General features: G+C 34.5%; 1 protein-coding gene across 1 annotated transcript; it reads left to right on the plus strand.

Annotated features, from left to right (window-relative positions):
• The first annotated feature begins 1,098 nt into the window (after positions 1 to 1,098).
• Positions 1,099 to 14,664, plus strand: LOC131061517 (hydroxymethylglutaryl-CoA synthase). The gene is made up of 12 exons (XM_057995245.2): positions 1,099 to 1,585; positions 2,930 to 3,036; positions 5,445 to 5,577; positions 6,146 to 6,289; positions 6,868 to 7,026; positions 8,361 to 8,434; positions 8,552 to 8,627; positions 8,763 to 8,818; positions 12,535 to 12,622; positions 12,768 to 12,908; positions 13,018 to 13,167; positions 14,096 to 14,664. The coding sequence occupies exons 1-12, from the start codon at positions 1,514 to 1,516 to the stop codon at positions 14,306 to 14,308; spliced, it is 1,413 nt and encodes a 470-aa protein (XP_057851228.1). The 5' UTR covers positions 1,099 to 1,513; the 3' UTR covers positions 14,309 to 14,664.
• Positions 14,665 to 15,562: the final 898 nt, after the last annotated feature.

Raw genomic sequence — 15,562 nt, forward strand, 5'->3', positions numbered from 1 at the left:
GGACTGATTATTGGTAGTCCTAACATTGAAATTTCCTAATAGAATTATTTCACCAGAAGTACTGAATTCAGAAATGTCTTTTTTAAAAGTTGCATAAGGGTCTTCATTATCCAACTTTCTCTTCTCGCAAGTTCGAGAACTTTTTGGAGCAAAGTAACATGCTGCCACCCTGATAGTAACCTCATTGTCAACAATTTTCATCCATATATTGTGTTTATTTGGGTCTTCTTTCTCAACTTTTACTATTCCATCCCATGTTTCTCTAATTAAAACTGTGATCCCTCCACGTCCTTTACCAGTTTCCGTCCCTTCATTCCAAACTGAAATTTTATTGAATCCCACAAAGTCTGGCACTCTACAACCATCGTGCTCATGTGTTTCCGTGAGAATGATAATGTCATTCCCCTCAGCTATGGGCCTCAAGCTTGGTCCTCTCCTCCATTGGGAGCCCCTACAGTTCCAACTTACCATGTGGAGATACTCCTGAGGGCCCCCGAATTCCTATTTGTTGTTTGGAAGACGCTCATTGATTTGAGCCTTTCCATTTTTCAGCCATGGCCATTTTCCTACTTCTCTTGTTGTTTTCACCTTTTCCCACACCTGCCTTCTTTCATCCTGTTAGGCAAGGGTCAAATTTTCATCAAAATAAATATGTGTACCTCTAAGCATCCCTCTATTCTTTAAAATCGCATTCTTGTCTTCCAAGCTTCTCAAGACAACTCTTACGTGCCTATTCCTTCCTCCTCCTATTCTTTTTCCAATCCCGATCCTATTTGCTTGTTCAATACAACCTATCCATTTCAATTGATCTTTAAAGAAGTCTCTAGTTAAAATATCAGTCCTCTCCTTCTCACCAAAGTCTTTCAAACCTTTAATGATGATGTTCATAGCTTTGCCTTGCTTATCTTTTTCCTCTTTTATTTGCATCTTAATCTGTTTTTCAATAAAGAAATGGCAAATTTTTCTTTCTAATAAAAGACGCAGCGCATGCTCTTCCACTCATTTTTCAAGCCCTGTCAATCTCACGTGCTTTGAAATTTGTTTATCACGTGCTTGGAAATTGTTGAATAGAATTATTTTGACTCAATCTTCAACGCTGTGCAAACTTTTCTGGGCAACGTGCAGAGGAATTTTGAATGGAAATCAAAACGCACCTTCATTCAAAATACCTAGTTTATGCAATCTTCTTTAAATTTTGAATAATTGATCGTTCTAAAAACAAGAGGCTTCTTTGAAATGCCCGTCCAAACATTACAATCACTCATTGTATTAATTTTAAACGTTTTATTAGGATCAGAGTCGATATACTTGATTTCCCTTGTTTTTCATTGTAGGGAGTCGGTAGGTATTCAAACTCAAAATAGTCAATAGTCTGCACACACGTGAGGGAGCTCCTATTTAAACATGTCGAATGTAGAAAGAAGAAAAGCAATTGCAATTGCAAACGGAGGAGCAATAGAATCTGTCATCTCACGCTTCTTTCCTTTCTGTAAAATTTCTGTACTAGAAGAAAATGGATTCCCATCCAAAGAATGTTGGGATTTTAGCCATGGAGGTCTACTTTCCCACTACATGTGTTCAACAGGTAAGTCCGTTCCTGCATTTTTATCGTATTCGGCTATATATTTGTACCGGGTTTATGGGTCCAAACTGCTTTTTCCCCACCCACTGATCGCTGATTCGATTCCCACCGAGTGCTTAGTTCAGCGGCATATTGCTGTATGAACCGAGCAAAGGGGACAGAGATATGGGGATGGCGATTAGAGTGAAATTTTAGCATATTAGATTATTGTGGACTAGGAGTCATGGTGAGATTATGATCAAATGCATTAGAATCCTTATGGGAGATGTTGAGAGAGGATATGAAATGTCCGCAGTGGGTCTGTAGCAAATCGCAGTAGATTTTAGAATCACTTAAGTGTCAATTTTTGGATTCCTGTTAAGTCTAATACCAGTAATCTTGAATTCATGATCTCGCTACATGGCAAACCTAATGTGAAATAAGTTTGAATGCAGTCATTCTTTTCATGTTGTAGCTATTGGAAGCTCTTCAAAGCTTCTATCCAAATTGATTAGTATTTCAGCTTACACCTCCTGCTAAAACTAATAGAATGCCTTTGCTACGTGCATTGCAGTAATATTGTTGTTATTTTCTAAACTCACAATAGAGATTCTCCAACATTGTGCCATCTTCATTATTTAAGTGGAAGATACATAATTTAAAGCTACTGTGAGAATCAAAGCTTGCATGGTCTTTGAGTGGAGACAAGATTCTTGCTGCATGCATTGCAGTAATTCATTCTAGAGATTCTTGAACATTGTGCTATCTTCATCATTTAAGTGGAAGGTAAAGAATTTAAAGCTACAATGAGAACCAAAGCTGGCGTGGTCTTTGAGTGGTGAGCAGATTCTTTCGAGTAGAAGCTTTGGAGGCACTGTGGATCAGTGCATATCTTTGGTCACAAATCTATGTAGGCAATGCAGATCCTACATGCCAAACTTTAATCTATGTATTGATTTCTTCTGTTGTGATATTTAAAACCTATAATTAGGAAAACATCAACCAATACAAGGAGTGCAACTAAAATTTGGATAATTAATCAGATGAGCACAACTTTGAAATCATGAATATGGCTCAATCTCCAAGTAAAGTGATTCTTATGTGGGGCAACCAATGTTTCTATTATATTTAGCCAAAACAACCTATTTCCAAACAGGGTTAACTTCTTTCTCAACTCATTGTCAAACAGTAAACCGTAACAAAGGTGAACCCTAACCCCGAGACTCAAAACTGAGATCGTTTGGTTTATTCTTCTCTAACTGTAGGCATTGATTCAGAGTACAATGGATATGAATTTCTCTTTGTCTGTTGAAGTATTACTTTCATAGTCAAAATATTCTGTTTACATGTTTTTTTCCTTAATTGTAGGATGCCCTGGAAACTTTTGATGGAGTAAGTAAAGGAAAATATACAATTGGCCTTGGACAAGACTGCATGACTTTCTGCACAGATTTGGAAGATGTGATTTCTATGAGGTTTGTCTGTCTTTCGGATCCTTCAAATTCATTCAACTAGTTTACGAGCAAATCTATATAATTATAATGAAATTTTAGAATTCTAAGGAAATGTGAATTTTTAACGCATGCTTGTACTTACATGATTCCATTTTTCTGATCATTTTATAGTATTATTGCCTTAGTATGCATGCACTCTTGACAGTTTAGAGTTTTGCCACCCTCATTGTTTCATGCTACTGGTAAATGAAACCACTTTCGCTTCAGCTCTTTACTGTTGGTTGAGTGTTTTTCTTTTGTCATAAACCAGGAATACAAAGTGATGTGAAATTGGCTAAGTATTCTATGATAAGAACACTAAAACAAATGAGTGTTTCCCACAAATAGAAAACTAGAGTATCCTTTTGACTCCAAACTTTTTTAACCAAACTTTTTAAACTTTTGTGTGTTAAAAGAGAAGTAAAAACAATGATATATTATCAAAAAAACAAAAAAAACAATGATATATTGAACTGATATTTGTAAGTCTTAACTTTCTCTGTCAGAAATATGGTACAGAATAAATTGAAAAAACATGCAAGAAAACGTTCCCCTTTACCTTTTGAGGGGAACAAGAGAACAGATAAATGTCTTGGTTGGCGCGGATATGTACCAAAGAGGCCTCCTTGTTGAACTGCCAATTGGTTCAGTGCTACTCCCTTGTCCACACTGGATTTCCCATTTTCCCCTTATTTTCTCTTTTTCTGATATGATCCGTTTTGGATCAAGACAATAATTTGAAGGGCATTAAAACATGAAATATCTGTGTCTAGATGCCATTGAATTCTTTATTTTCAAGCAACAAGGAAGTTATGTCCGAGAGATTTTCAAGAAATGTGCAAAATTTGTTGGGAAAGAAAGAAATGAATTAATTTAATGTCTGACTGGCCAACATAGATCAAATGGGAGTAGAAAGGACAGCCAGTCACAATAGAATATTAGAAGGTACACAACTACCATATCCTGGGTGTCTCCATTGTATATCCCATGCGTTCTTGTCACTTAATGATCCATTATTTGATTGGTTTGGTTGGAAGGTTTTTTATTTTCAAGATACCGACAAGATATGTTCCACTATTAGGATATACATCTCTATGATATCCATAGCTCCATCACATGCCAGAGGCATAATTATCAGGTTTGGCTGAACTTAAGGTTGTTTGCTGAATCCTGAACTTTTCAGGTGAGCCATGCCTGGTCAAAATTTTAATAAGGAGAAATCCGGAAATTGAATAATTATATTTGGTTGAGTATAAATTCTATCACAATAAAGAGTATCAAATTGAATAATTATATTTGGTTGAGTATAAATGCTATCACAATAAAGAGTATCATTGGTGTTCTAACGGAGTTGAATATATAAGAAGAGATTTTAAGCGAATCCAGGAAATGACAACAAATTATACATTGAGATGTTTTCTCTTTCACTCAAAATTTCTTTTGTTTCCAATTCTATTTTTATTCAATGATGTCTATTCTTCTGATCAGAGATTTAGATGTGTGTAAATGTTCCAAAATATAAAAAAGGATAATATTTTTCTAAGTTGTTGAATCGTGGGATTTTTCGGGTGATTCTAGGTATGAAACTTACTGGAATCAGATTCTGAAACGAATCTCCTATGGGTGTGTCCGGGGTTCATGTTTTTAGATGCCAAAATTTTTCCAAAATTTTTAGTGATTCTAGTTTGATCTTTTTGATATTCTTAAGACCTAGAAAACTGAATTGAAATTAGTATGTTATGTTTCAAAATTTGAAATTTGTAATAGTTTTGTTTAGTATATGTATTGGTATATGACATTCTAAACTTAATTCTATTTTATATATATATATATATAAATTTTTTGTATGAATGTATCTAAAAAGTACCCAACCTCCCAAATTTTTTTTGTCATACCAGCATTTCATATCTACATACCCATTCCCATCCCATACCTGATTTGGCAACTTAGATATTTTTGATAAACAAATGCAAATTTAAGATTAAGTTGTGTGTATTTTTTTAATTCGATGTTTCAGAACTCACATAGTGATCCATCATCAAGAAAAATGTGTAGTACTAAATACTGCATTTGTTAATCTATGAACTGTAGAAAAGTAAAACTAATAACATCTAATATTTTTGATGTCATACTTTTTGCTCCTCCTGTTTATGGTAGTCATCAAATAATGTTTGAAAATATTAAGATGTATAATTGATTTTCGATGCCGTGTTTCTCACTGCTTCTTGTTTATGGTAGTCAAATCAAACTTTGGTTACAGAAATGAATTTCATGAAAGTTGTTTAACATTGCACTTAGTTATTTTTAGAATTTCATGGAAGAAGTTTTATATTGCAATTAGTCATCATATAGAATTTCATGTGCTAATTCTTCATCTGAATGCCTTGCAGCTTGACAGTTTTAACATCTCTTTTGGAAAAATATGCTATTGATCCTAAACAAATTGGTCGCCTAGAAGTCGGCAGTGAAACTGTTATCGACAAAAGCAAGTCAATAAAGACTTGGTTGATGTCAATTTTTGAGGTTTGTTCTGTTCAATTATCTTTTAGAAAGAATCGCACACAATTCTAAGCTTGAGATTTTGATAACTTTAAGAACATTTAATTTCTGTTTTTTTTAATCTAGGATTCTACTCAATAGAAGGGTTTATTTTTTAAGTACTTTATTTCAATAATTTGAAATAAGTAAAATATGACATTATTTTAAGACACGATATTAGATTGTACAATGCGGGTTGGTCAAGGATAGGAAAACCATTTCTCCATGCTTATACATTGCTATATAGAAGTATCTAGTATGTTGATATCTCAATATTGTATCTTGGTGCATTAGGGATTGTCTGTTTTGAGCAAAGATTATTTATGATCTAAATGTTATAAAATCTTCTTATTTACCTATCTAGGTTCTACTGACACCCTAACTTCTGTCTCACTTTGTTGAAATTATATTTAACTTGCAAGACTTTCTACATCTCCCTAAAGTTTATTCTCATTAAAGAAATTCCTATCTATTTGAAGTTGTATTTAGTGGTTTTTTCCTCTTAAAACATATATTTTAGTGCTAATGTACGTTGTTCTTTGTAATTGCACAGAAATGTGGCAATACTGAAATTGAAGGTGTGGACTCAACTAACGCATGCTATGGTGGAACTGCTGCTCTATTGAACTGTGTTAACTGGGTTGAAAGTAGTTCTTGGGATGGGCGATATGGTCTTGTTGTAGCTACAGATAGCGCAGTATGCTCTTTTCTCTATTCTGGATTTTCTTAGTGGGAAAAAATGATTTTCTCAGTGGAGAGCTTTTGTGCAATGCATATTTTATTATTTAAGGCATAATTTAACAACCCAAAAAAATCTCATATTTATTATGCAGCCTGTAAAATGCATTTAGAATGTTGAATCCTTACATTTCAGACAATTTAGGGGTTTTCAAATCGAGTATTGCCACCCTTGTTCTTCTCAACCGGGTCTTAGTACAGGCTTTAGGCTTATATATGTAGTATGATTCTATATGCTTTTAATGCATCAGAGAGAACTGTGTAGGAGTGGACCTTGTGATGAAAAGTCTGTTTGTGCCATTGTACGAGCTATTTTTGTTGATTTATCTTGTTTATTGGATGAGCTTAAAATTTAAAATTTTATGATTATTAAACTTTCAATATAATCAATATTTGCATTCATTTCAGGACCGTTCTTTATCCAGCAATGTCTTTTTTAAGAAAAGATTTTGAATGCAATATGGATACGCATTGCTCGGATTGTTTCGTCAAAATTGATATTTACATGCATGGACTGACATTATTCTCTTGTTCAAGGTCTATGCTGAGGGATCGGCTCGGCCTACAGGAGGAGCAGCTGCTATTGCTATGTTGATAGGACCCAATGCTCCAATTGCATTTGAAAGCAAATATAGGGGAACCCACATGGGTCATGCTTATGACTTCTATAAGCCCAATCTTGCTAGCGAGTATCCGGTTAGTTCCTCCTTTTCCTGCTGTTTTGAGCCTATAATTTTCCGTGCATTTTTTATACTATTCATCATTGTATTTATTCCCTGGCTGGGATGCAGCATTAGAGCTTCAAACTGAAAATATTTCCTGCTCTGATTCTGGTTTTCTCAACAAGGATATCACTACATTGTCTGGGCATTAGTTATAGGCATTTCTTTAGAACTCCTGTTTCGATTTCATATTTTTAATCCATTTTCAGACTAATGTAGATCATATAGTTACAAATTCTTGTAAGATAAAAATGATGTTGATTCATTTGAAGTCTCAGTGACTGAGAGAACTTTGTCTCTTTGTCAAATTTGAGTGAAAGATAAGAGCCAAACCTCTTAAGGGCCACTGTAAGCACTAGATCTAAATTTTTGATAAGGAAACTAAATTAGATTGCACGAGTTAGCTTCTTTAATGTGAAGAAAGATGGATATGTTCATACTGGGAAAAATGTAGATTTGCATAGAACAAAGTTGTATGAGGGATCTTATTTTGAAATACAAACTTTAACATGTATATTCCTTTCTTTTCTGTTTATGACAACTGAAATAAATTCCAGAAGCAATTGTTAGTTGGTCATTAAAAGTTGGCATACAATCCATATAGTAGAATCCAAAGCATAACTATATGCTATTTCAAAGCTTCATTCAATAGGTGAACAGTCGATTTTAGATATGCATATTAGTTCATTTGTTTGTTTATTAAAAATAAAAAGTGTCTTGTTTGTTCTCACTCTTGGCCACATGCCTTTTGTTTCCATTTGGTAATCTTGGGCACTGACATCACCGTCAGACAACTTTTGTTCTAAAAATGATCATGAAGATGGGGTTGCTTATTCATATTATGCTTTACTGAGATGATAGCCCTAATATATCTAGCAACCTAGATATCTTGAAAGTTGTCGTAGACAAGAGAGACAGTCTGGTTCAAAGTGTAGTCTTCTGTTTGATTTGCCATAATTCCCCAAAGTTTTACTGTTAAGAATCATAATTTGAATTATCTAGTTAAACCTACAAGCTCTCACATTGAACTTGAAAAATTGAATGAGATAGATGAGCAAGTTTTAATTGACGGTAGGATCAGATCAACTCCTAAGCATTCAGTTGGTTGACACTATTGCCATTTCTATATTCTCTTGTAAAATCAACCTGATTGTAGGGCTTTTTTTTGTTCAGGTGTATCCTTTATGCCTGATGCCTCCTGACATTAAATATAGTGTTTTTGAGAAAGATATGATGAATACATCCAATACATTGCATCCTATATCATATTGGCGATTTACATTCAAGTTTAAATTTTTGATGAGCCAGGTTGTAGATGGAAAGCTTTCACAAAATTGCTATCTAATGGCACTTGACTCCTGCTACAAACGACTTTGTAACAAGTGAGTTTCTGGATTCTCAGATGCGCATGCTGAAGTTACATGTTTATGTTCAAATTAAGGACATATGATCTGGAAGTACATACAAGGGAGCTAAATGCACTATTCGTTCTTTTCCAGGTTTGAAAAGGAAGAAAAAAGGCAGTTTTCTCTTTTAGATGCAGATTATGTTGCATTTCACTCTCCATACAATAAGGTATTTGTGTTAAGAGAAGATCTTGCCCTTCCAACCATACCGGAAGCCATTAAGTGTTTTAATTTCCTACATATTATTATAGTGTAATGCAATCACCAAACGTTTACTTTATGAGATTGTTTTGATGTGGTGCAGCTTGTGCAAAAGAGCTTTGCTCGACTAGTGTTCAATGATTTTTCCAGAAATGCCAGGTATGTGCTTAAAATGATGAGATTTGAATATGGTCATTAGTGAGTTCCCATGTAACGGTCAAATATAGTGGATGGCTCTAAAGCTTGTTCATAAATGAGGGTTAAAATTTCTTTAGTTATTTTGGCGAATCTTTGATCTCTGGACATACTCTTGCACTTTCATTTTTTGAGAGACAGTTGTAAATTATAGAAGTATAACTATCCATATTTTTTGTGAATTTTCACAGCATTTATTGAAAATTTTAATGTGCAGAATATTGTCATTAACATTTGTTCCCATGTCAGCTTTATCTTACTTATGTCAAACTGAAATTTGAAGGGGTTGAATACAGCGAATAGTGCTAAAGTAAGTGAAAATTTAGGGCAGAATTTCGGCTGGTGGTGCAAATACATATAGAACTTGAAAATTTAATTATAAAAAGATGTGTAAGGGATAACTATAAGAATTATAAATGAAATTTTGGCATGCTAAGTAAAATTTAACAATGATTACTTTAAACATTAACATTGGTGGACAGAGGTTTGGGAGAAAATCCCTTAGTAAGGTCGAACGGTAGTGAGGGCAAAGTCCCTAGGGGGGTTGAGGGGCAGCACCCCTCACAAGGGGAAAGCTCCCGCCACCAAGCATAATTTAAATTTTAGGCCTTCAAAATCTTACAAGTCTTCATGGTGGATGCCATTTTCACAATTCTATCACTTATTTTTTTGCAACACCATGTCCTTACTATTCTAAATTTCTAACACTAATGAGTGATTTGAAATGAGGCTTAGAAGTTAGATGCCTATTTATAAGTATATTGTGAGTGCTTATGGTTTGGGTGGAACACATACTATTAGTGTTAGGATTTGTGATATGTAAATCGAACACATCTTTTAATTTTGAAAAATATTGAAATTTTAGTTTATTGCCATGGGGATGCTTGGAAGTCCCTAGGCTAGATGGGAGACTCCTTGGAGTCTCTTGGATGTCTCGGGGATATCTTGGAGCCTCCAAGCCATCCCCAAATTGGGGGGTGTCCTAAAAGTGTCTCCTCCTTGAGCATTGGTGGTGGGATGGTGGTGTTGGCAACAATAATGAAGGAAAACTGAGAGGGGGGTGGGGGGGCGTGAATCAGCTTTCACTGGACCAACAAACTTAGCCACAAATGCAAATCTGATAAACTGCAGCAACGACAAAGATAAGCAAATAAATAGCACAACACACAACACCAAGATTTTGACGTGGAAAACCCGGTTAAAGGAAAAACCACGGTGAGAACCTACCCACAATAAGATGATACTCTGCAGTAGTATGTGAAAATATTACAATGGGGAATGCACCAGCATTCAGGCACACTGCCTAGAGCTTACAACTCAAGATACAATAACCTGGAAGGCTACAACCCTCAGGGAAGTCTTATTGACTTACAAGATGATCGGATAACAATCCGGAATCAAATGAACTACAATAATAGCATCTGCTAATGCTTGATGACAGTTCTGGTTAAGCTCATATGTCTTCTCTGCAACACCAATCTCTACTCAATACACCACACCGAAAGATGAATCCCTTGTTCGCACATACATCACTCTCTGATAATGCAGACACAACCTTGATACCTAAATAACATGACTATACCACCTATTTATACAAATCATCAACCTTGACAACAAGGTCGACTAAACCCTCAACTCATAATTACAAAATTACATCGCATGATACAAAGATTGACCACTGGACCAATATAATGATATACATGATATAACATGGACCTAAATCAAATCTTCAAATATGCAACACCACTGGAAATCACGCCAAATTCAACCGCAACACGCTACACCACCAGGAATACCGCATAATACGAAGAACATCACCGGTTCAGCAAAATCACCAAGAATTCACACAACGATCAATGCGGATCATCAAAACAAGTAGGACACAATTAGGAAACACCAGCAAGCACATTAGAATCATCAGTAACAGCTGTACCAACACCACTTATCAAATCTTCATCGATCAACATCAGAAACTTAGGAATACTCAAACAGCAGCAACCGTCACGAAGAAAGATAACTTGCGGAGCACCAAATCACGAACCATCTGAAATGAAGATACACAAGATCATCCCAAACAATCTCCCAAAAACTCAGCTCAAGATCTGATCACATCGGAATATATCGGAGGAAATACTGAACTCTGCAAAGCACTGATCAGAAAACAAACTGCAAATTGGATCATATGATATGATCAATTAAGCTTTCCGGATCACCAAAACCAATACAGAAAGATATAATGACACTAGAAATACTCCATACGCCAAACCATGATCCCAATAAACCAATTTGCAATCACCGGAGCAATAAATCACAGGAATATGTTGACATCAATGACAACAACATATCCTAGCAGCAGCAATGTCCAACAGGTGGTGGGATGTCTTCTCCAAGTCCCCACGTCCCAAAGACATTCCCATATTGAAAATGTGGGGATTTTTTTTGGGCGGGGAGCATGTCCCCATGAAACAATAGATTTATTGTGCTATACTTTTCTACACATTTTTGTGTTTTGCTTGAACCAAGTTAAGAAAGTGTTGCTATAAATCTGTGTTTCTGCTTTCTCTTTGATTGTGTAGCTTCTGAAGTTCTATGGTTTCTTTTTCTTTGGCGTTACTCCACATTTTGAGTGCAAAGCTGAATCAAGGAAATTCCAAAGGTTTCCTTGCAATTTCTAGGCCCTTTTTGGAAATTAGGGAAAGTATCTAATGAATTGTTGTCTCATACTCGCTACATGTTGATCATCTAACAATTCTGTAACAAAGTATAAAACAAATAAAGATGGAAAAGTAGCAAAATATGAAAATACCAAAAGTTGAGTGAAATGTGATGTGTATGGATGTGCAGGCACATATGTGTACGTATAGGCATACGGTATAGCCTAACCTTACCCATCCATAGTACGTAAGCATGCATATGGACACAGACATGCATAATTGCTATGTGTGAAAGGATCATAAGGCCCGAGTATCTGGTCAATTACTGGATTGACATGCATAAGTACAAGTGTCATTTTGTGGCTCCCTTTTTCTAGTGTTTTGAAAATTTACTTTTTTAAAAGAGCAGGTGTGTAACCAATAAGGAAGTTTATACACTCCAAACAGGTGTTGTAAGGTTATCACTTCATTTAATAATTATTAATAGTTGCTTGGAAGTTCATTTTGTGCTTCCTGCACGTGTCATGGATGTAGACACCTTGAATCAAACTTGTGCTTTAAAAGCTAATCATCATCCCATGAATTATTTTACTGGGCTGATTTTCATGGTCTGTTCCACCAATTAAGAGATGCAGGCAATGTGCTTGTAGCTATAAGCAGTTCCATATCAACAAATTAGGAAAGTAAGAAAGCACGGTGAAACAATTTAGGCTATTTTATAGTTAAATCTTTCTTCTGGCCTGTCTCCTGCACAATCCTGTACGCTTGGTTTTTTTTGGCAGAATATATGGTGTAGCTCTAATGGGTCTATTTAGTGATATGAAAAACTGCCCATCTTTATTTGAGCAACAAGGTTTGTTATATATCAACATGATTACAGTAAATTGGGGACAGTATCTAATAGAACAAAGCTGTCTAGTGTGGTATCTATCGTGTTGGGTTGTAACAAAGATGTTTGGTGAGGGTTTATGATTTCAGTTTTGTGGAAACCAACAAACTAAATTAATTTTTTTAATTTATTTTCAGTTCTGTTGGGAGGGATGTACAAGAGAAACTAGAACCCTATGCTAGCTTGTCTGAAGAAGAGAGCTACAATAGCCGTGAACTTGAAAAGGTTTGTTTCTGGCACATTTGCTCTATGGTTGTTTTGTATGTGGAAGAATCATATGGTTTTTTCTAATTTTTAAGAATTTATCTTTGAAATCTTCTGCAATTTTCCTGCTCTCTTCTGTTGACTTGATCATCTGGAGTATTTTCAGGTTTCTCAACAGGTTGCAAAGCCACTGTATGATGCAAAAGTCCAACTATCAACCTTCTTACCAAAGCTGGTGGGCAACATGTATACGGCATCTCTTTATGCAGCATTTGCCTCCATTATACATAACAAGCATAAGTCACTGGTAATCTGATTCATGTTTTAAATTTTTTCTATGGAAACACATTTTAATAATCAAAAGGATCTTATCTTTGTATCCTTTGAAGCATAATAACAGTTTTTTACTGTTGCAGGAAGGTCAAAGGGTGTTAATGTTCTCTTATGGAAGTGGTCTCGCTTCAACAATGTTCTCTCTTAAAATTCGGGAAGGTCAGCACCCTTTTACTGTTGCAAACATTGCAAAAGTTATGGATCTCCAAAGCAAGCTTGATTCCCGACATGAGGTATGTTCTTCCATCTTTCCTAGATATCTTTCAAATGACTATAATGTTAATAAGCCTAACTTGAAGCCATTCAAGATAGGGTTGCTTTTAGGCCATTAGATGTCAATAAAATTAATAAATTCACTTTTACAGATTCATTGAACTTCTATTATTTGGTGGTTTTTACCTTCCTCATATCTAGGAACTAGATACTTAAAAGAAGCTACAAGGAAAACCATTTTAATGCTACAGCTATTTGATATAAGGAAGTAGGAAAATGAAACATCAGGATGGATTGTTAGTTTGTTTCGTGTCTTTCTGGGACATCAATGGTAATGTCACAAGAAATCACACGAATAATTAGAATATGCATGGAAAAATTTAAAATTATGATACAGTTTCAGACAAAGAAAGATATCGACAAAAAGAAAATTGGAGTCAAATATATAAATCAAATAACAATGGACGAGATTATGCTAATAATTATCTACGATGAGTGATAATATAGACACTATATTTCTCGGCAAAGCCCATTAAAAATTAGGAATTTAGTTGGAAAATTCGAATGAATAGAAGTATTGTAGGTCATGCCAAAGTACAGCAAACTGTTTTCAGAGAAGCACAATATAGAGAATATCTTTAAGTAATCTCAACTATATTACCCTGCTTCTAGGCACTGAAGTATCCTGAAAAATTAAAAATATACACGAAGAATTTAAAATTATGATACAGTTTCAGACATAGATAGATGTGGAAAGAAAGAAAATTGGAGTCAAAGCAAAATAATAATGGACTATATTGTTTTTATTGATTTAGTTTGCATGAGATTAGTTTTTAATATTTATTAATTTTTTTGGGATTGAATATATAATTTTTATTAATTTAGTCTGGATGAGATCAGTTAGGTATGTAGTGTTAACTAAATGTGTGTGATGGTTTATTTATCTAGTTTTCCCCCGAAGATTTTGTGGACAACCTGAAGCTGATGGAGACTCGATATGGAGCGAAGGACTTCGTTTCTTATTCTCAACATAAATTTTTAAGGCCTCGCACCTTTTATTTGACCAAAGTGGATTCGATGTACCGCCGATTCTATGCTCAATACACCGACGACAAGGAAAAGATTGCGAATGGGAATGGGAATGGTACTGCTACATTGTAATGCATTTAAGGCTGAGCTAGTCCTAGTCTTTTTCGGCTGGAAAGCATTGTTCCCTCTCTCTGTTATTTATTTGAAAAATAAACGTGGCAATGCTGTAAAATTATTCACCGTCTTGCTTTTAAATTTTAAGAATGGAAGGAGGCTGGAGCATTAAGAGAAAATGCTATAGCAAGCTTGGCCATTGCCAAATTATAGCAGTGAGCTGTCCATTATAGGTTTCTATGGACCGCTTATTTGTGAGCTGTTCATTCTAGGTTTCTATGGACCACTCATTTCATCTAGTACCGAGTATCTAGTATCTATCTATTGTAGCTGTTATTCTTTGTAATTCAATATAAAAAAAAGTTTGTAGTTAATTTTTGTATGTGATATGTTGTCCATTAAATTTTAATATGCTTAAAATAAAGAAAACATGATGAATATATAACCCAATCTCAAATATATTTATTTAGTTTGACTCTAGAGTTTTATTGGAGATAAATGTTGATGAGTCTTAGAAACTTATTTTAAGCTATTTTGTAATATCCATATAGTCATTGATGTAATTAATATAAAGCATGTATCATAAATTAAAGTTGTGAGCTATTTTGTAATATCGATATAATCATTGGTGTAATTAATATAAAGCATGTATCATAAATTAAAGTTGTGAGCTATTTTGTAATATCGATATAATCATTGGTGTAATTAATATAAAGCATGTATAATGAATCAAAGTTGCAGCTGTGATGTGGGTTCAGCTCACAGCAATATGTAATTTTAAAAAATTGATGTAAAATCTTTCACATCTTACTAAATGAAGATAATGTAAATCATGTTTACGTTAGATTGTGTAATTGTACTTTAGTCTTTATCTTGATTTCAAGTGAGATTGTACTTTAGTCTTTATCTTGATTTCATGTAATTGGATGTTGAATTATAGGATAAGAAGGATGGTCGTTCTACAGTTGAAAGGTAAATTTTATCAAATTATTATATATAGTACTTTGATGTGAAAATAAAATTTATAATTGTAGTTTCTCCAAGTGTAAATTTGTTTTGCATATGCCTTGTGTGTCTTTTGTTAATTGTTAGTTACACATTATCCGAACATTGAATTAGTTGTTATTTATTGCAATTTGATGTGTATCAAGAGTTTGGTTAGAAAAATGTCAAAAAAGTCCACCACGACCTATGACCAATTGTGTTTTACCTACATGAGTACAAATTTAATTGGAAAATGAGAAATGCTAGAAGCTAGATGAGTAATGGTGA

Source organism: Cryptomeria japonica, chromosome 8 (assembly GCF_030272615.1).
Source record: "Cryptomeria japonica chromosome 8, Sugi_1.0, whole genome shotgun sequence".
NCBI lineage: Eukaryota > Viridiplantae > Streptophyta > Pinopsida > Cupressales > Cupressaceae > Cryptomeria > Cryptomeria japonica.